General features: G+C 38.3%; 1 protein-coding gene across 1 annotated transcript; it reads right to left on the reverse strand.

Annotated features, from left to right (window-relative positions):
- Positions 1-12470: 12470 nt before the first annotated feature.
- On the reverse strand, positions 12471-23320 carry LOC133525852 (uncharacterized). Its single transcript, XM_061862260.1, has 5 exons — positions 20726-23320; positions 16479-16739; positions 14729-14909; positions 13381-13639; positions 12471-12993 (listed from the first exon to the last, which is right to left on the reverse strand). Exons 1-5 carry the CDS (start codon positions 20943-20945, stop codon positions 12565-12567), a joined length of 1350 nt encoding a protein of 449 aa, XP_061718244.1. The 5' UTR covers positions 20946-23320; the 3' UTR covers positions 12471-12564.
- Between the last annotated feature and the right edge of the window lie 45 nt (positions 23321-23365).

Below are 23365 nucleotides of genomic sequence, written 5' to 3' on the forward strand. Positions count from 1 at the left end.
TTAATGGCCAAACTGAATATTGCCGGTCCGAGAGGATCACCTTGCTGGCAGCCGACTTCTGAAGATAGCATATTATCGCGGTAAATCAATTTGGTAGGGTCAGCATAGCAATGCAAAAGGTAGTTATATATTTCAGGTATGTTATTCTTTATTTCTGTCAGCAAGGTGTCCCTGTTTACAGAGTTGAAAGCGTTTCGAACATCAATTTTGACCAGCACATCGCAGGATGAATTTGTGAGGTAAGTACGTAAGGCATGGACGGCTGCCTCACAACCTCCTTTTATGCCGAAACCGAGCTGTACAGGTTCAAAAAGGGGTTTTAATTTGGAGATTTGCTTCCTCGCTCAAAGAATTAGTGCTTCCTCGCTCAAAGAATTAGTCTTGCGATACAGCGAGGAAATGCTGCTAGCATCTACGGCACCATGCCGCAGGGGGATAGTTTTATTTTATTTTAAGTCTAGTTTTATTTATTTTTAGATCTAGGTTTTTAAGTTTTGTAGTTTAGTTTTTAGTATATTTACCAAATAAACGTTTTGTTGTTTTATTTAATAACAATAAAATATAACTATTACATTTTTATTACAAAACAGAAATCACGTTTACTACTTTAACTTTCAAATAAATATTAAAATGCGTAAAATAAAAAAAACGATCCAATCGTGAAATATTCAGTTTGAAAACAGTAAATAAACCTTTAAAATTTAATTGTACAAATAGCCAAAACGACTACTTCTCATAAGTTTACTTCAATCGAATTGAGTAATATTCAGTTACTAATTATAATTTGACATATTTATATTTATATTTCAAAACAGCAATTTAATTTCTGTATTTGTCATCAGATATCAAATATCAAATATCAAACATTTATTCAGCAAATAGGCCACAGGGGCACTTTTACATGTCCATTTTTACAAACAATAAATTAAAAAAAAAAACAATTACAAATATCGAATCTATGAAATAATAAATACTTTATTAGAGATGTATACTGTCTCTAAATGTCAAATTACACAAAAAAAAAAACTATGATAAAAAAATAAAACCATAAAATACTAAAATTCTTTAGAGATGTATAAGTCTCTAAGTGTCAGAGATAAAATATAAAAATATATATTAAATTATCCTTAGAGATGTAGAGGGTCGCCAAGGCTTGAATTCTTATATAAATAATTAAAAGACAAAAAAATTAAAACAGACAAGAACCGAATGAAGTGTCTCACGTTAATGTCACTCAAAAGTAAAGTTACATACTTTAACATAACCTGTACCCCGTGTAAGCTTAAACAGACCGGTCTCCACAAACAGCACCCGAGAAGGCCCAGAACAAGGCAAAGGAACAAAAAATCAACAAACATTCATTACGAAAGTATAATCTTAAAAATAAAATGCTGAGAGGAATCATTTTTGACAGTTTAATATTGCTATGTAGAGGGTAGGTATATGAATCATCGATTGCAAAATGTATTAAATGAATTGCGACAAAGAAAGTTCCTGCCTGAAGCCAGGAGCGCCAGCAGCGGTGGCGGCGCGCCGCGCTACGCCGGCCCGCAGCCGCGGCGGTACGCGGGGGCCGGCCGCTGGCTGCCGGCCGCGCCGAACTTCGACTTACTTAGTGGTAAGTACAATTATAATAAATTTAATGTGAAAATAACTATAAGGACCGTGCGCATTAGAGGCACTAACATCTCGTCTCCATAATGAATTTGAATTTATAATAGACAAATAAGAAAAATAAACCTGATGCTGCAAAGAGTGTGCAACACGCACGCACTCATGCACGCACGCACGCACGCACGCACACACATGAAAGGCTAGTGAACTACGGAACCCTCACAAAATACTAGCAACATTCAGGTTTCACACTCTTACATTTTTGTCACGATGTATATTACCTAGTGCTAGATTACAAGAGTTGTTAAAACAAGTACTTATTACGACAAACCTACTCGTATTTTGTTTCCACAGCCGCCGATATCGAAAGTGGTAGTGGCGAGCCGCAGCCCTACCCGTACCCGCAGCCTTACCGGCACCCGCACCCACAGCCGCGCCGGCACCCGTATCTGCACCCGCACCCACAGCCGCGCCGGCAGGCGGAGGACGATGAAACGTCGGAAGACTCGAATTTCAACAACACTTGTAATAAGTTAAGCACAACAAAAATAAATCTAAGGAACTTGTATCGTTCTATACATAGGCACAAAAACAAACAAATGTCAAGTTTCCACGCAGAAATCTACAACAATGACAGGTTGTTAATAATGATAACTTTTTGACTACCGGCGATGAGTATATTTTTACACGACTGGCATGTTCGCTTTAACTGACAATGCCCTGAGCTCCCTCTCCATGTCTAAATCGTCCTTTAAGTCGTCGGTCAGCAAATGTCCCAAATATTTGAAAACTGTCACTCTTTCGAGTGAAACACTTTTAAGGATGACAGATGAAATAAAAACAGGACATTTACTTCCCGCCTTAAAAACCATAATCTTAGTTTTACTTACACACCTCGATTAGCTGACGCAATGCAATGACTGAGGGGGCCGGCAGCACCATGTCATCTGCGTATCTCAGGGCTATAATATCTGGGAGACCGAGTTATGCTATTAATTAATTCTAACTGTCTATTCCGTTGATTCCCATGAGACTCGAACATATTAAAATCATTTTAAACGCGTTACTGACTTACGTATTTATTATTAAGTCGAAATCGAATCTAAACATGTCGAGCGTTCATTCAACTTATATGCGGGAAAAACATTATTGCTCGTACTGTCAAAAAGTTATCAGATCTCATGTACAGCCAAGCTTCTAACTCTGCACGCCCTATCTCTACACCTTATTTAGTCGAAATAATTATAACAGAAAAGTAATGAACAGTGAATCGTCTCTAAAAATACAGAACAAGAAAAATAACCATTAAATAGAACTACATAAAGCTACAGTGAATAATTTTTTCACCTTATGTGACGGTAGTGAAACGGACAAGGCCAAAAGTTGCTATTAGATAATCTCTTTCAGATTTCTGCTCGATGCCAGACATGGCGCAAAAAGGGGCCACTCTGGTCCGGGAGAGCGAATACCCGTGGATCGCGCGGGTGGTACATACGCGTCCCTCTAGTACGGTCATGGCGCCTCTGATCTGTACAGCGGCTGTGGTTACGTACAGGATTGTAATTACCGCTGCCAAATGTATTGCTACGTAAGTCTAGAAAGATGCCTTCTTAATATATTTGCAGTCGACAGTTTATGTTGAAGATTAAATGGAAATGCCTATAGCTTAAGAAAATTAACCCGAATATGGGCAATCAGAAGAAATAATTGGTTTAGTTTTGTAAATTGGTACAATTATAATTATACCTCGCGGTGTCCAGATGAACATACTTAGTAAAAGTATCTCGTTTATTAATTTGTGTTTTTCTAATTTGTAATAGTGATTAACCCCAGGCGCGCGTGTCCGACTTGCACTTAGCCGGTTTTTCATATTTTTCATAATATACTCGCATTTGGTAAAGTAATAAAAAATCCTTTTCTCGTCACTTACGGAAACCTAAAACATAACACTTTTAAGGAGTTTCATCATGTCCGTCTGTCCGTTATCAAAATTGGCCCATTAGGTCTCTAGAATGCTACATATAAAGATAAAAGTCGGATAACAAGTAATAACGCTTACCGGAACTTGGAAATCAGAAGTCTACTCACAATGTTGACAGCCGAGCTCCAGTAAACACCGGCACCTTCCCGATTTTTCATGGATATCCCTCTGGGCACTCGTATTCCTCCGAATACCTTACTAATACGACCTGTTGTTTCTTCCAGAGCTAAAGCCGCCTACACAACTGTACTCTATAAAGCAGGGGTTCCCAATCTTTTTCAACATGCGGCGCAGTTACAAGTTTAGTATTTTGCAACGGCGCCCTTGTAAATTTAAAATCACGGTCGAAAAAGAGTGACACGACGTTATATTATTTACCGATGCGAGCGCTCAAATAGGTACCCGCGAATATTTGTGGTTTCGGATAATGATAGAACTCACGGCGCCCCTCTTTACTTTCTACGGCGCACCAGGGCGCCGCGGCGCACACTTTGGGAACCCCTGCTATAAAGGATTTAAATTTAGCGTAAAGTCGTTTGTGTTTCCGGCGGAACCGTCGAAACAAATGTTTGATGACGTTGGGTTCATCACCACATGGTGGATAAAAGGCGATGAAAAGAGCTTCGTTAGTATCACAAGCACTTCAAGGATACGAGTCAATGACAATTCTTTTAACTTTTTTGAAGAATGGGATATAAAGAACTCCACTATCGTAGGATTCGTTGCATCGGTAAGAATTGTCACATTTGGTCTGAGGGCGTTGAATCCAAGTTAGGGCGAGGGTAAGCGTCGAGCGTGTAAGCTCGTATATACCAAATGTAGGGATGTGTGAACGCTAGTCTGAATCTGAAGCTGCCCTTAGTGAACCGGAAGCGATATAGCATCCAAATTAAAAGACTTTTAGTGAATAGAAAAAAATCGGCCAAGAGCATGTCGGGCCATGCTTAGTGTATATTAGGGTTACGTAGTTACCATTCTGTCAGAACAGGGCAAACAGCGGCTATTATTAAGTATCATATACCTATAGGGATTACCTTCGCAGCGCTTTGTACGTCCTTTTACTAAGAAGAGAAGATTTTTTTGCAATAACTCTAAAACGGCTGGAGCGTTCATGTTCGCTATAGTTTTCATTGAAAGTATTTATTAAGCTTTTATTTAACGATTTTTTTCATATTTTTTAACCATCGGTTCAAAAGTTAGTGGGAGGGCGTGGAGGGGGACACATATTATTAGGGTTTCGTAACTTGAAAAAAAAAACGGAACCCTTATAGGATGACTTTGTTGTCCGTCCGTCCGTCTGTCTGTCTGTCAAGTCTCTTTTTCTCAGGAACGCGTGGAGGTATAAAGCTGGAATTTATATCAAATACTCAAGTCTACTGTCCCTTGGCACTGAAAAAATCAAACTTCTAAGCCAACGCAATCAAAAGATACAGCCGTTTATGCCGCAAATTTTTAGCAAATTTGCGACACTCGCAAGGGAATCAAAACCTACAGGGTACTTCCCGTGAACTCAGAATCTTGAAATTTGGTACGAAGCAACGTCTTATAGCACAGATAAAGGAAACATTGTGAAAACCGTAAATTTGTAATTACATCATATAATAATATATACATACAAGTTTGTACGGAACCCTCGGTGCGCGAGTCCGACTCACACTTGGCCGGTTTTTTTCTTTCCGAGCGATTATCTCCGAAAATATTAACTTTATCAAAAAATGTTTTTTTAAGAACCTTATTCGTTTTGATAGATCTAACCAAATATAAATTTATTATTAATTATTTATTATAAATTTACACCATTAAGTAATAGTACATTACGATACAGGAAATTCGGAACGAGTGGCGATAAATTAAAACACGACCGAAGGGAGTGTTTTAAATCGACACGAGTCCTGCATTACCTATTCGCACATGTATCATACAACGTTTTACAGTACATATGGCCCTTTAAATGTTCGACACAGTAACGTAATATGCTAATTTTCGCACTAGTGCGGTAAAATAGCACCATATGTACTGAAAAAATATTATTTAGATATAAATTATTGTTTTTTACTTTTTATTTAACCGTTCTATGGCCATGCATGATTTATATATCCATGCCAAATTGTAGCTTTCGAGCACTAACGATCACTGAGCAAAGCCGCGGACGGACGGACAGACGGACATGGCGAAAAGGTGACTAAGAAACCCTAATAAAAAGAGTGTATTGTTTTCAGCGTTCGTGTTTGTATGTTACATCTTATATATATATATATATATATATATATATATATATATATATATATATATATATACACCGTGGGCCAATTAAACCCGACAGATTTCAAAGGCGTATTCTTGACCGCATTTAGAGACTAAAATGTAATACAATGTTTTCTGAAATCGGTCTTGCTTTAGAGATAATGACAATTTCTGTGAAAATTTGTTTCTTTTATAACTTAGTCAAAAACGCCTTTTTAGCTGTGACGCTGCCACTGGCATGCAGCCAGCATGGTATGTCTAAACCAAGTCACGGCCAGCATGTGACTTGGTTTAGACATACCTACTGACAGATATTAAAGTTTTAAAGTAAACTCGCAATTTTCGTCTGTAAATAAAAAAAAACTTTACTTATACGTTGTAATGATTTTTTTTCACCAAGGTGTAAAAATGAATAACGTGTCGTGTGCAGAAAACGCAAAAGGAAATATTTTTTTCGGCAAAAAAAAGAATTTTTGGCGAATTTGGCCAAAACTCATATCACATTTTTTGCTCCCTATGACCTCAGGAATGCGTGGTTAAAATCTGACGGGTTTAATTGGCTCTCGGTGTATGTATATATATTTCTGTGATCTCTGAATCGGCTCTAACGATTTCGCTGAAATTTGGTATATGGCGGTTTTTGAAACAATGAACGGAAATAAAACATGGAAGCATTCTGACCGCTCAATTATAGCCCAACGTAAACTACCCTAAGGTGGGCGGGGCTTACAAACTACTCGATTGGCAACTTCAGTTCGACCAATATGACAGTTAGTGATAGATGGCTAAATCGGTTTATAAAAACAACGTTTTTATATAATTAAAAATGTCTTCATGTGTCGTGAAGTGGTGCAGAAGTTATTCTGATAATTCCAAGGATAGTAGGATCACTTTTCACGTGTATGTAAACAGATAACTTCAGTAAAATTTGAAATAAATATGACGACATTTTTTCAATATTACCGTGCTAATTTAAAACGTAACTGCATACGACTTTCATAACAACATACGTCTTTTTAGATTACGAGGATAGTAGGGATGATGTTATGCCAAATGAAGTACATTATTTTATTAACTTATGTTTGTTTTAGATATTTTCTATATTGTAATAAAATCCTTCTTACAGATTTGTATTTTCCTTTTATCTCTCATGGGATAGAGCTATAAAAAACTACCTAGTATTTACAAATTAATAATCAAATTTGGTATTGTCATTTTACATTGTAGTATTTGTTATAATTTACAATTCGATTCGCACAAAATGGTATTCGCAGCGAACTATGGAAAATAAAGCTGTCCAACTAGAGGGACATGAAATTGATGGGATGCTCTGCAAGAGATCTAGAATATGTTTTATTGATTTCAAAGATGAATATTTCAACTTGTCAAAAAAGGCCGGGTTTACACAGCTTAATAAAACCGCTGTTCGTTCAATGGTTTGTTACGGCCGCTCTGTGACAACCAACCCGTGAGATAACCATACCCGGTCTCCTATAGGTCTGTAGTATATGTAGATATTTTTTCTGTCACTCTTTCAATGAATTTGTTTAACAAATACACACAATATCTGAAAATTTGGATCATTTGAATCCACCCTCTGCTGTCACTTAAATATGGCTAAGAGTTTTTGTCGAATCTTTCTCCCGTTGTACATTTTCACTTGCAGTTGCCTAGAAATCTTTCTTCCGTCTTGCATTTAGACAACGCACGCAGAGATCACCATTTCCAACAAAAATACTTCCGTTGGAACTGAAAGTGGGGATGAGCCTTTATTTTCGCTCAGCCTTTTCAAATATTTTTGACCCGATTCGTGTACCCATGTAAATTTTGCTGGCTGTACCTGAACATGACTACGCTCTGCCATACAGATGGATTATAAAATTTATCTAGCTATAAAAATACTTATCATAGCGGAATATGTTAACACAACAATGAATATTTACTTATGTTGGGTTAGTGTCTCATTTTATAACAACATTTTAACTACTTATCTTTTAATCTGCACAAAATTATTATAAGTAGATTATTTGACTGGTTCTTCAAACTATTATGGCATAAACCTATCCCTGTCCACGTCATATTCTAGTCAAAATATGAACCTCGAACTCTCAGCTGCCAGTACGTACAGCAGGAAGGTTATAAGCGGATTAATGTCGCTGATTGGTACCTCGTTATTGACATTATATGCATTTCATCTACACTTAGCTGTGTACATAAGTGTAATAGAGATGACTATTATTTCATTTATCAGTTTTGATTACAGGTTCTGTAAACGTATCGTCTTATTTAAATGTAGGCGTAGTTGTGTATGTGTGCTAATTGTCCCGAGAATTTGAACGGTAATGTTCTCAAATGCGGATTCCATGTTTTTCCGTTCACTGATTTGAAAAGGCTCGGTTGGTTAATAAATCAACATTCATCCCAAGAAAACAAAAAGTTATTAAGTGTTCCATTTTCAAATTTTAAATAAATTGGCACGCCCGCTGAACGAATGTGTTCTAATTATAAATAAACGCAATCTATAATGCATACTATCGATGCAGATAAGATATAATAAATGGTCTATTCAGATAAATGATTCATAATGATGACCGATTCATATTAATGAAATGAAATTATGGGCATTTCAGTCTAATACATAAAGATTGACCAGGTTTGATTCCCGGTTATGTATATGTAGGTAAAAAAGGATTGAATGTCATTATTATTAAATTTAAAATCGAAGCCATGTTTCCTAAGAACAGATGTGGCTATCTCTCATAGTTTCTGACTTCTCCATACTGACCGTTTTGGATTGATCACCTGTATACTTAGGTAAAAACGTCTTGCATGTGTGAGTGAAGTGTTCGAATAGGAAATATTACGCAATATTCTGCGGAGGGGGAGCCCATGGACCTAGAGTTTCAACGCCAAATGTTACAAAATGTACTCTCTACCGAGGCTGTTATAGTTATTTTATTACGTTTCAACATTTCGGCGCTTTCCGCCGCTGCGCCCGCTTTTACATTAGTCCGTTGGAGGTGGGACGGTGCCAGTGTGTTTTTTTTTTTTTTTTTTTTTAGTTTATTTCACAAATCACACTATACAATGTACCTATAATTAAAGTTTCGCCAAACTGTAAAACAGTTTGTTGGCGTGTGTCTACGCAGGTAGCATCTCACACTAACATCCATTCCAAGCTCCAAGGAACTAAAGATAGCCCATCAGGCCTCTAACCAACATTCCTGATAATGCCCGTCGGCTCAACAAGAGCAGGCACATTGATGGTGGTAAGAGAAATAACATGGATGGTTGAACTACATATACTTAGTCCATCCACTCAAACCCAAAGACCCTTTAACTCGTCCCGAGACGAGGAAAAAGAAATGATTAGCAGAACTCATTTAATGAAAGTAAAAGAATCATATCTATCTCTCGACGGCAGATTAGGAGCATATTAATCTTATCTCATATTTGTTCCGTAATACGTGATAATACAGTACCGAGGAGATGAATCGGCAGTAATACTCGGACACAACCAGCCCCGGCGGCCACACAATACGCTGCAGGACTGACGGAGGCGGCTGTAATGCCGGGGCCACACGGGGAACGCCGTTGATTATCGCGTTAATGGACGTTTTCATACGGCCACACTAGGATTATCGCGATATTAAACGACGTTTCCCGTTAGTGTGGCCCACGATGCTGGTTTTTATTATAATTATGATTTATATTTATTAAATTCGTTTTAGTCAGAAAATTACGTAGTAGCAGGTATCTAGTCTGCTACTAGAAAATTTACGCGCGATTTATTGATGTATTTTTTTGTTAATGGTGTCAATCGATCCTATTGCTTGTGAAGATGAAATGTCAGTAAGAACTCCCGCGCACGCTCCGGTTGTGGAATGAGCTACCTGCCGAAGTTTAATGTAATCTGTATTATGAATGAAAAAAAAAAAGAATAGTACAATTTTTTGATTAAAAGTAGGAATAAAATAAATTCGAAACTTTTAAACTTATTTTTATTTTCCCTTTGTAACACTAATGATAGACAACTCTTATTTATTTACTTATCTTTACTGGATTACGTTATAAAATTTGGATTATTTTGTATATTATTACTTATATTTGCAGACTTTTTGCGCGTCCTTACAATGATGATGATGATGACTCCTGACCGATTTCAGCCACAGCGACCGTGTGTTCTGGAGTGGACATTTTTAATTAATGTTAACGGAGTGTAGCTGTTCCATTCTCTGGTGCGCTTTTAGATGGCTCGCGTACCCAACCTTCCTACTAAATTTCCGAGCGCATTTTGGGTACGTCAACAAACCACGTACATAATTGAAGGAAATAGAGTTTGGCGGCCGAGCCTTAAGCTCATCTCGCTTTCGGTCGAGTTCGCTGCAACGTTCAGCTTCAAAATCGCCGACTCGATCATGCACAAGGCGCCGCCATTCCGGCCGCTGCGCTGCCTTCCGCTCCCAGTTAGATGGCTCTAGTTTGCATCTCTTCATATGTCTTTTCAGAACGTCCTTATATCGTAAGTACTGGCCACCGCTTTTACGCTTATCATTCTGGAGTTCTGAAAAGAGGAGGCGCTTCGCCACTCTGTCTTCTGACATCCGAGACACGTGCCTACACCACCGTAGCTGCCGCCTCATCAGATACACCTCAATACCTCCGATATTTGCGCGCCTAAGGACGTTTGTATATCTGATCCGGTCGGACCATTTGATATTTATGATGTCTCGGAGGCGTTTAAGGTGAAATCTGTCGAATGTACGGATATGCTTACGGTAAAGGACCCACGTCTCAAATGAGTAGAGCAGATTCGGCAGCACTGCTGCCCTGTATACACCAATTTTAATGGACAGCTTTAGGTCATGGGAGCGAAATACCTTGGGCCGGAGCTTCCCGAAGGAGCGTCCTTACAATACTACAACGCGTCCGTACAATATTACTTATCACTATGTTAGTATCGATAAAGCCTGACCGCGCTTGTCAATAGTGTGGCTGGCGGAGACGCCGCGCAAGCCGTAATCCCCCGCCGCGGCCGCCGGGACTCCAACTTGTGGTACTCGATTAAGGTCTGTAATTGCCTTGGCGTCATTACGGACACTCGAGTATGGAGGTCAACGAGCGTATGACGGAAATATTATAGGAATACTAGCTGTTGCCCGCGACTTCGTCCGCGTGGAATCTTTCATCTTTTCATTTTTCATCTCTTTCTTTTTTTCTTTTTCCTATAATTGTCGTAACCAAGCAATGTTGAAATTACTTTTTTTTTTGCAAATTGTATGAAGTTTTAAGTCAAGTGGATTTTGATGTTGGTTGCTGTAATTCAACATGAAAATATTTCAATGAATGCAGCAACAAATAGCAGTTGATTTAGAATTTGATGAACAAAGACTGACTTATGGAAATTAGAGAGACAATTGTCAACCTGTGGCAGAGCCACAAATCACACATATTAGATACATAATCAATAATTAGGTATTACATAAATAGCTGCAGTAGTTAGATGTCTAAATAACTCATTGTTTTGGCGACGCTTTGATGAAAAGTTTAACTTTTAGCTGGAGCTTTCCAGTAGACTTAAACTTAAATGTTGTCTACGTCTAAGGAAAACATATACGTATTTAATGTGTAAATAGTTTCATGTATAGTAAAACATCCATGGAAATAACGTCAAAGAGACGAAATATATTTTTGATAGAAGTAAGTAGGTTATATTTCACGTAAAAGTTAAGAGCAAAAGGAAGGCAGAAAACTAAGAGTGGAGGTAGGATTTGCTCTGCTTACTGACTACTCTTCCAAATGATTATTATGTCTAATGATATTCTGCCAAAGAACTTGTCTGTGAATCGTTGTCGGCGAAACGAACATCGGCGTATTTTTTCTCGGAAAATCAACATGCGACCAGATAAACAACCTAAAGGACGCCTAAAAGCAACCTGGTGGAGAAACCTTCAAAGACTGTGCGAGGAAATTCCAGCTGACCCGGGTGACAGAGTCAAACGGCGGAAGAATATTCCGAAGGCCGACCCCAAATGAACTGGGGAAAGAAACGGAGAAAGAAGATACAGTTGTCTCGCGGTAAAGAGCCGATTGTTTACTAGAGCCAAGATAAAGATAGTTTATTTTCCAAGTAGGTATATTACAATGCGCTTATATTGATTGATTATTTATTTGTCAATAGTGGGTTTACGAAGAGGTCTTAAAACTATTTACAATATGTAACTTCATATGGTCTCTAGTGCCTACAAACTGGCATACAAATATTATTTAACTAGCCTAATTACATGCAAATAATATTATAATGCATGCCATGTCGCAAAATGCACGGCGAAACACAATTAAAAAAAATCATGAGTGGTTGTTCTTACGTACACATGATTCTAAAAGAAAATACATTTTTAATATCTAATAATTAATATTAAAATAAATTAATAATAAACAAATATAAAGGCCTTTATTACTTCTACCATAATTACTAAAAAGTATTACTAATACACTTACACCTATAGTAGTTCATTATTTTTAAATATAATAGCAACTAAAATGCACGTCTGACAGACTACTCCTCAGTGGAATAATTACAAGAATCCCACCTCAGTTGCAGAGGGTTAATATTAAAATAAATTAATAATAAACAAATATAAAGGCCTTTATTACTTCTACCATAAATGTACATTTTACTATAAATAATGAACAATTATTTTACATAGGTATAACAATTAATATTAATACAAATTAACACACAATGTCCTATAATACCCAAACGTAAGATTACTACGTTTCGTGCTATCGTCCCTTACATTAATAGAACAATTTCGATCTTTATCTGATGTCTTCTTGTTAGGGACCGCTAACCCAAGAGGCATTGGCAGACCTTGTCTACTAAGTCTGTCTCGATCACTGTTGGCGCACGTCCATGTGACTATACCGATCAGTTCGTTGGTCTGTTCGTCGACAACCATGTGCCCCAGACCGAGCAGGTAGCGGCGGCAAGTCTCGCTGTTCATGTTGTGTTCTTCGGGGCCACAGGAATGGACGCAGGGCGCCCAGTAATCGTTCGAGTTCCTCACCGTTGGGTAGATCTCGTTGCAGACTCTGTTGCTCGCGTGCATATTTTCCAGCTTGTATAGCTTATGAGTCCCCGGCGACTCTTCCTAAAATAAAAAAACATACGATTATGTCGTCTCTAGAAAGCTAGATATCAATAATGCTGTAACCTGCAAAATGAAAACTTTACACCAGAGCGAAAATACTTCGGACAAATTAAAAAAAAAAATTAACGGCAGAAAGAATATTTTCTGGTATCAATACTATAATTAGTACTACACAAAGTGTTACCAGCCCATGATTTTTTGAATTTCACTCCAATAATTTGTGTACAATTTCAGTAGCCATCAGACTATGTATTTACTAAAGAGTTTTGTAATAATAAAAAGTTGAATATGATGCATGTGCAATTTACTTGTACAGATGCTATATCTATCGCTTTCGTTTGACAAACTTGGATTCCACGCCAAGACACCAAATGTTACAATCCTTACCGATGCAATGAATCCGACGATAGTGGAGTTCTTTATAGCCCATTCTTCAAAAAAGTTAAAAGAATTGTCATTGACTCGTATTCTTGAAGTGAGTGTGATATTTTTGAAGTCGTTTACATTTATAGCACTTCCATTGTGCCAGGTGATGATAAACCCAACGTCATCGAACATTTGTTTCGACGGTTCCGCTGGAAATACAAACGTCTTCACAGCTAATTTAATTGTTCTTATGAGTACAGTTGTGTAGTTTGCTTTAGCTCTGGAAGAACAACAGGTTGTATTAGTAAGATATTCGGAGAAATACGAGTGCTTAGAGGGATATCCATGAAAAATTGGTAAGGTTCCGGTCTTTGTTGGAGCTCGGCCTTCAACGTTGTGAGTAGATATCTGATTTCCAAGTTTCGGTAGGCGTTTTTACTTGCTATCAGTGTTATATCTTTATATGTGGCATTCTAGAGACCTAACGGGCCGATTTTGATGACGGACAAATGGACGTGATGAAATTCCTTAAAAGTGTTACGTTTCAGGTTCCGTAAGTGAAAAGAAACGGGTTTTTAGGGAACAAAGATATCATGAAAATATAAAAAAAATCGGCCACGTCGATAAGTTTAGTGTCCCAGTTGTTAATCACCCAAAACTGTTACAAATTAGAGCGCTGGTGGCCAAGCGGTAATAGCGTGCGACTTTCAATCCGGAGGTCGCGGGTTCAAACACCGGCTTGTACATACCAATGAGTTTTTCGGAACTTATGTACAAAATATCATTTGATATTTACCAGTCGCTTTTCGGTGAAGGAAAACATCGTGAGTGAACCGGACTAATCCCAATAAGGTCTAGTTAACCCTCTGTAGTAGGCCCTCTAGGTTGGAAGGTCAGGTGGCAGTCGCTTTCGTAATAACTAGTGCCAGTTTCCCATGAGCCATGCCAAAATTCCGGGACTGTGTAGTAGGAAGAAGATATATACCTATACTTTAAGATTCTTCTTTTCCTTTCTCGTAGATCCCGTAGAGACCTGTAATCTATAAGTAATGAACAATTTTGTGTATTTTTTCAAATTTGAAGGTTAAGTAGTTTCGGAGGCATAGGGGGGATTGAAAGTTGGACGTTATACCCACTAGGCCACCACAGTTTCTATATGTGTTGTACCAAATTTTTACTCAATCGGTCCAGTAACTTCGGAGCAAATTGGCTGTGACAGAAGGATAGACAGACTGGCGACGTCGACACGAGTGATCCTATAAGGACCTGTTTAGGTACCGTAAATTCAGAGTTCATAGCCATTTTCATAAAATCTTCAACATAAACTATCGACCGCAAACAGATTAAGAAGGCATCTTTCTGGACTTACGTAGCAATACATTTGGCGGCAGTAATTAAAATTCTGGACGAGATCACAGCCGCTGTACAGATCAGAGGCGCCATGACCGTACTAGAGGGAGGCGTATGTACCACCCGCGCGATCCACGGGTATTCGCTCTCCTGGGCCAGAGTGGCCCCTTCTTGCGCCATGCCTGGCATCGGGCAGAAATCTGAAAGAGATTATCAAACACAACTCTTGGTCTTGTCTGGTCTTGTGTGTTTGGCTCACATTGTCGTAAGGTGAAAAAAAAAACAATGGGTTGCACACTTGCACTCCGGGAGTGCCGGCAGAAGTGAAAACTTGAATATTAACGTTGTGCATTCTAAATATTTTGGAATGGTTAGGGAATCATTTTGCACGAATTACTTTAATTATCAGTATAAAAGTACTATCATTTATGTGGTAAAATACAATATTCATTTATTGCGCTATCGTTCACAAACATGACAATTTGTATTACATTAAAAATTTAACTACTGGCTTCAATGACATTGTAACAGTTTTTCGATCAGGTCACGTGTCCGTCTTACGAATTTTCAATCTGTCGAATCTGTCGATCACGTGACCTGTCGGGAGTTTATCATTTTTTCCCCATCCCAAAAAATGCGCAGCGCCGCTAAAGATGTTTTCACTCCAAAAATATGCACAGTTCATTACTTTTCTTATTATTTTGACTAAATAAGGTGTAGCGATAGGGCGTGTAGGGTTAGAAGCTTGGCTGTACATGAGATTTGATAACTTTTTGGCAGTGCGACCCATTTGGTATATGATGATTCTTTGCAATATTTTACATGATAATGTTTTACCCGCATATTAAGTCGAATGAACGCTCGACATGTTTCGATCCGATTTCGACTTAATTATAAAAACGTAAGTAGCCCGTTTAAAATCATTTAAACGTGTTCGAGTCTCATAGGAGTCATGGGAATAGAGAGTTAGAATTGATTAATAGCATATGTAGCTATAAATACAAATATTTGGGACATTTGCTGACCGACGACTTAAAGGACGATTTAGATATGGAGAGGGAGCTCAGGGTATTGCCAGTTAGAGCGAACATGCTAGCCCGCAGATTTGCTCGGTGTACAGATGAAGTCAAAATACCTTGCGCATTTAATACAATAATGCTTTTAGGATGCTGTTGAGACTGCCGCGTTTCTGCAGCGCATCGTCCATGTTCGCCGAGGCGCGCACAGACGGTTTTGATGCCGTGTGGCGCAAGAAAACGGCCTCACTGCTTGACAGAGTGCGCGGGAGTAACAACAGCATTCTAAACATCTGACGACCGGTTGGGCCTAGTGGGTAGTGAATATTAAAAAAAACATGATAGCTAATAACCCCACCCTCGAGGAATTTTAGTATGTTCATCTGGACACCACAAGGTATAACTACCAATTACCAATTTACAAAGACTACACGAATTATTTCCCTGATTATATTCGGACGTAAGATGACGTAAGAATCCTAATGTTATCATTTATCTAAATCGGTAAAGATATTCAGGAGTTATGGTGGAATAAAGAGGCGCACATACAAACATGAATCTTAAAAATAATACACTCCTTTGTTGGGCAGTCGTGTAAAAATATACTCATCGCCGGAAGTCAAAAAGTTATCGTAATCGACAACCTGTCATTGTTGTAGATTTCTGCGTGGGAACTTGACATTTGTTTGTTTTTGTGCCTATGTATAGAACGATACAAGTTCCTTAGATTTATTTTTGTTGTGCTTAACTTACAAGTGTTGTTGAAATTCGACTCTTCCGACGTTTCATCGTCCTCCGCCTGCCGTCGCGGCTGTGGGTGCGGGTGCAGGTACGGGTGCCGGCGCGGCTGTGGGTGCGGGTGCAGGTACGGATGCCGGCGCGGCTGTGGGTGCGGGTGCAGGTACGGGTGCCGGCGCGGTTGTGGGTGAAGGTACGGGTGCCGGAAAGGCTGCGGGTGCGGATGCGGGTAAGGCTGCGGGTGCTGCTCGCCGCTGCCACTTTCGACACCGGCGGCTGCGGAAACAAAATACGAGTAGCTTTGTCGTAATAAGTACTTGTTGTAACAATTTTTGTAATATAGCACGAGGTAATATACATCGTAACAAAAATGTAAGAGTGCGAAACGTGAATGTTGCTAGTATGTATTATATTAGGGTTCCGTAGTCCAGTAGGAACCCTTATAGTTTCGCCATGTCTGTCCGTCTGTCCGTCCGCGGCTTAATACCGTAATCGTTAGCGCTAGAAAGCTGCAATTTGGTATGGATCGATAAATCGTGCATGGCGACAGAACAGTAAAATAAAAACTACATGTGATATTTTTTAGAGTACGAGTACATCCCATACAAAATGGTTTTATTTTGTTTTTTTTTCTCTTGAACCCTAGGGTATCGTTGGATAGGTCTTTCAAAACGAATATGGGTCTCTATAAACCATTTTTTTATAATGAGTATTTTCGGAAATAGTCGCTCGGATAGAAAAAAATAAGTGTAACTTTATAAACCTATGGATCGAAACAATATGGAAAAATTGTAAAAAAGCTTAATAAATACTTTAAATGAAAACCATAGTGAACCATATTAGTCCAAGTAGGTACCGACGTGATTGGTCCAGCCATTTTTGAGTTATTTGACGACCAGACTGGCCTAGTGGGTAGTGACCCTGTCTATGAAGATCATGGTCCCGGGTTCAAATCCTATCATGCCTACTGTCATTCTGTCCTATCACAAGGAGTGGACTTATGGGGCTTGGCCGCTGACAGGGACAGATCGTTCCTTATACAAAAAAAAGATTTAGGAATATGGCGTGCCGCCAGCGCGCCAGTTATTTGTAGACCTCCAGATACCGACACTACCTTCTCTGTTGATTTTAGAGGTAGGTAAATGTATAAGGCAAAATCTAGATCAGTTCCATTAAAAATGGACCAGTAAACGCTTTCGGGAACAAAGGGAGCACGATCTAGAGATGCCTAAACACAGGTAAAAATTGCATTGTGTACACGTATTGGGACCGAAAATATACAACAAGATCCCAGCATGTACAAAACACCTCTAGCTATGTTGGCTTTGTCTCATAATTTAAATCATTCCTAATCCAGAAGGCATATTATTCCTTAACTGAACTCCTGACTGAATAGCTTCAAATAAACAATCTAATAACGACGACGATGTCTCTACTCGATCGACGATCTACCGATCTTCTAGAACTTCATCATAACTGTGGGCAGGGGACTGTCAGCGGTTGAAACGCTGTGAGAAACGCCCATGGAGTGAGCACTCTAAGTTTGGTTATACCTCTATGTACAGTAACAATTTTCGTGAGATTATTTTATTCAAGACATCACCCTGTCACCTAAATTCCATGGAATTATTTACGATTATTTTGTTAGTTAGTGCGACATGTCACACGGTGGTTTAAATACAAACATCATTTGTTCGAGGCCTGAATATTACTTACTCCCTTTAACGCATAAATGCGTCTCTTGGACTGGCCTACGCTGGGCCATCGTGTATAGCAGCCCTAAACGGCATATATTTTCCAAACGTGTGCCTAATTTGTATTAATCTAGTGTAATGATTATTGTGTAGCTGTAATATTTTTGACAATGTATGCTTAATACTAAATATCCCTGCTCATCACACAAATAAATGCCCTTACCAGGATTTGAACCCGGAACTATCGGCTTCATAGGCAGGGTCACTACCCACTAGACCAGGTCGTCTAAAAAGTCTTATTTGAATGGCCTAAAGGGGCCCACTAATTGCCAGTTCGCCGGACGATATCGGCCAGTCAGTTATTCGCAAAACCTGACAATCGCGAATAACTGGCAGGCCGATATCGTCCGGCGAACTGGTAATCACTGATTACTGTTCAGGCCCTTAAGTGTTGTTTATATTTTAAAATAAAATAATTAAAATATTGTATGTTTAAAAAGCGGTGGTGGCCGAGTGGATATGACGTCCGACTTTCAATCCGGAGGTCGTGGGTTCAAATCCTGGCTCGTACCAATGAGTTTTTCGGAACTTATGTACGAAATATCATCTGATATTTACCACTAGCTTTTCGGTGAAGGAAAACATCGTGAGGAAACCTGCATACATCTGCGAAGAAGTTCAAAGGTGTATGTGAAGTTCCCAATCCGCATTGGGCTAGCGTGGGGACTATAGCCCGAGCCGTCTCGCGCATGAGAGGAGGCCTGTGCCCAGCAGTGGGACGTATATAGGCTAAATTATTATTATTATTTTTTTATTATTGTATGTTTATCAAAAATCAAACACTTCTTTTTCATTCATTATTTATTACGAATATTTGTACTCGTGTGTTTCTGTACGATGCATTATGACTTTTTTCGGGGGTCTATTATAAACCGTTAATACTCCTACATGTATACGGATGTATGACATTTGAACGTTGTTATTAATTTATTTTATTTTATTTGATACACTAGCAGCTCTTGGAGCTGATGCGTGTATATCGCAGCACTTGTGTTTAATTAGCACTTTTTAATGTTCTAAAATGTGTATCTAGTCTATTTTTGAAAGAGTTCACTGACGGTGCACTAATAACAGTTTCTGGTAGAGAGTTCCACACATTTACTACACGATTTGGCAAGAAGTGATTTTCTATATCTTTTTCTGCTAACGATGTAAATGGGACACCGAATAGAATCTAAGTACAAGGCCCCACGTTGGAATGACATATTCAAATGTAAAGTCGTTTGAATGCGATTTTGTTCACTGTTTTTCAGCAGCGGAGTACCCTCGCACTACCTGCTGAAGTGAAAAATATATTAATTATTTTATTTAATGATTTGGACGACCGGTTTGGCCTAGTGGGTAGCGACCCTGCCTACGAAGCTGATGGTCCCGGGTTCAAATCCTGGTAAGGGCATTTATTCGTGTGATGAGCATGGATATTTGTTCCTGAGTCATGGGTGTTTTCTATGTATTTAAGTATTTATACATACATATTTATATATTATATATATCGTTGTCTAAGTACCCTCAACACAAGCCTTATTGAGCTTACTGTGGGACTTAGTCAATTTGTGTAATAATGTCCTATAATATTTATTTATTTATTAAATAACAATGATAGAAGAACGATCAACTAATGATTTCATTCTTGAATGCCTAACACTGCTGGCACTACTGCACCTCGCTGGCGCGCTCGCCTCCGCACGCGGCCGTGAATAAATACGGTTAAGTAACTTGAAATATTTGATATTTCGGAACATCTTTTCCCTCGCAATTGAACTGAAAAGCAGAGTATATAACTCGGGCATAAATGTTCATTTAATTCTCGACCTATATTGGCCTATAAATTGCCTCGAATAAAATGAATTAATTATGAATCCATTTTATCTGAATGTTTATGCTCTTGTATACCTAATCTAATAATGTGTGCAACATTCCTGTCGCAAAAATCGACTGCATTGTTTTTTTTTAACTTTTTGATTCTTAATGACTATCAACTATATGCACTTTGCCTTCTAATTTTAAACCGTCTAAGTGAACCTTGCGGTGGGAATACGTAGGTATTCCAACCTAGCTCTTTTTCATGACATGACATAGGTATATACTAATACATATTTAAGAAGAAAAGCAATATTATATTATTATACGTAACTGATAGAGTTTAACTACTTGAATACTTCCCAATACAAACCATAATACAACAATAAGTTTTACAGTAAATAAACGATTACTTACTTACTTACTACTGTGGCGCAGCGACCCGAAGTGGATCTTGGCCTCCGACACCAAAGACCGCCATGCTTCTCTGTCCAAAGCCGTTTCTGTCTAATCGACGGCGCCGAGTTCGCTAAGGTCTTTTTGCACTAAATAAACGATTAGTTCATCGAAATATTCTAAATAACATACACTATAATTGGAATAACGTTAAGCTATTCATTGCCGTTTATGGAGACCAGATTTTACATCCTATCATTCGCACGGTCCTTATAGTTATTTTCGCATTAAATTTATTATAATTTTACTTACCGATATCGAAGTTCGGTGCGGCCGGCAGCCAGCGGCCGGGCCGCGCGTACGGCCGCGGCTGCGGGCCGGCGTAGCGCGGTGCGCCGCCGCCGCTGCTGGCGCTCTTGGCTTCAGGCAGGAACTTGCTTTGTCGCAATTCATTAAACATATTTTGCAATCGATGATTAATATATCCTCTACATAGCAATATTAAACTGGCTAAAATAATTCCTCTCAGCATTTTCTTTTTAAGACTATAGTTTCGTAATGAAATATGTTTGTTAATTGTTTGTTTGTTATTTTGCCTTGCTCTAGTGATAAATATAGAAATTGAATTGCTGTTTTGAATTATACTTATGAGGAATAGTGGTTTTGGCTATTTGTACAATTAAAATTTAAATGTTTATTTACTGTTTTCGAACTGAATATTGCACGATTGGATCGATCGTTATTTTTAAACATTTTAATATTTATCCGAAAGTTTAAATTGAAAATATGATTGCTGTTTTGTAATAAAATATAATAGTTGAATTTTATTGTTATTGTAGTGAATGTTGCACAATTAGATTGGACATTTTTGTTATCGTTGCGAAAGTTTAAAGTAAAATAATTCCCTACGTGCGAAGTTTTATTACTTGCTTCATAAATAATATTGCAAAATTAAAATACCTATTAATTTTATCATAGGTACCTAAATTGAAAGTTGGGAAATTTGTTCGAAATTGAAATTGAAATTTTGCAATAAATAACATGTGTACAGTTGTGAGTTTCATTACAATTATTGCACAATTTCATGTTTCAATGTAACATAGAATTCTATATTAATTCTGCATGAGAGAGATTTGAGGCAATCGATACTAAACAAAGTTTCAACTCCAGATAGTTTTATTAAATACATATGTTAAAACGGGTCACTCACATATTTTAAGTCGAAAACGCTCGACATGTTTCACTCCGTTCCAAGGAGAGAGCTTCCGTTGACGGACCGGCCTGGGACCGGCACAGACAAGCCGCCGCACGCTGGTCCGCCAACGCGAGCTTTTGACGACACTCCTCGAAACGGAGTGAAATATGTCCAGCCTTTAAAATACGAAAACGACTTAAAAATCTTAAAATACGTGAGTGACTCGTTTTAACATATTTAATATGTCTGTGTCTCACGGAAGTTTAGTTATCAAGATCATTTTTAGGGTTCCGTAAACAAATGGCAAAAAACGGAACCCTTATGGATTCGGCATGTCTGTCTGTCTGTCCGTCTGTATGTCACAACCACTTTTTTCCGAAACTATAAGAACTATACTGTTGAAACTTGGTAAGTAGATGTATTCTGTGAACCGCATTAAGATTTTCACACAAAAATAGAAAAAAAAAAGAATAAATTTTGGGGGTTCCCCATACTTAGAACTGAAACTCAAAACTTTTTTTTCAACAAACCCATATGGGACTGGTATCTATGGATAGGTCTTCAACAATGATATTGAGGTTTCTAATGTCATTTTTTTCCAAACTGAATGGTTTGCGCGAGAGACACTTCCAAAGTGGTAAAATGTGTGTGTCCCTGTAACTTCTAAAATAATAGAATGAAAAATTAAAAAAAAAATAAAGATATACATTACCATGCAAACTTTCACCAAAAATTGGTTTGAAGGAGATCTAGTGAGTAGTTTTTTTAATACGTCATAAATGGTACGGAACCCTTCATGGGTGAGTCTGACTCGCACTTGGCCGCTTTTTTTACTTCGCTTTAATGAATGATCAGAATTACCTTTATTGTGTCAGTATTTCGGAAGAAATCAGACTAGGAACCCAATGACTCATGCTAGACCGGCCCGGGCGCGAGCTAGGCGTCCGACACGTCAATTTCTATGACGGCTGATCGGTGATCACGTGGTGCCATCCATAGAAAACGAAACGCCTGAAGCTCCGGCCAGGCCAAGTCTATAACTTCGAAAACCGAAGTTCGTCAATTGAGGGCATTTTTCCCTGTCACTCTAATTACGTCTTAGTGAGAGTAAAAGAACGAACGACACCTTCTCGTAACTCATGAGGCCCTGGTACTTGCTCCTTGCTAAATTCAATTTTTAGACAGTTTTTTCTCGATTTTGGCCACCGTAGCCTATGGAGACTAACGAGCAATGGTAAGCGGTTTTCGTAGTCTATGGATGTTGCTATATTAAGGGTGTCACATGTGCGTTTATGACTTATGAAGCAATTGTTTCTACTGTACAACCTAAAATAAATAATTAATTTGAGCTGTCGTTTTGTTTCGCCCTCTTGACCGCGGCGAGCTGTGATTGGTCCATTTCATTATAGTTAACTAAACCGTTTCGAAATATTATAGTTGAGTTGGGAGCTCATACATAAAAGGTACCCAATTTCAGTTTGGTATACGAAATCTTAATTCAAATCGAAACAGTCGACGAGTATAAATATATATGTATATATTTTTTATACAACATAGGTATTATATATATTTGTTATACTATTATTTCTATTTTTTATTATAATTTATTTATTTTCGCCTCATTTTATAACTTTGTTGACTTTCCTCTAGTCTATCGTACTCAGTACTATATTTGTCTATCGTTGTTCGTCAATTCTAATCTACTCAAAGATTAACTGGAAGAAATCCCTTAAGGGAATGAGTTCGCCTTTGTACTG

Source organism: Cydia pomonella, chromosome 1 (assembly GCF_033807575.1).
Source record: "Cydia pomonella isolate Wapato2018A chromosome 1, ilCydPomo1, whole genome shotgun sequence".
Lineage (NCBI taxonomy): Eukaryota > Metazoa > Arthropoda > Insecta > Lepidoptera > Tortricidae > Cydia > Cydia pomonella.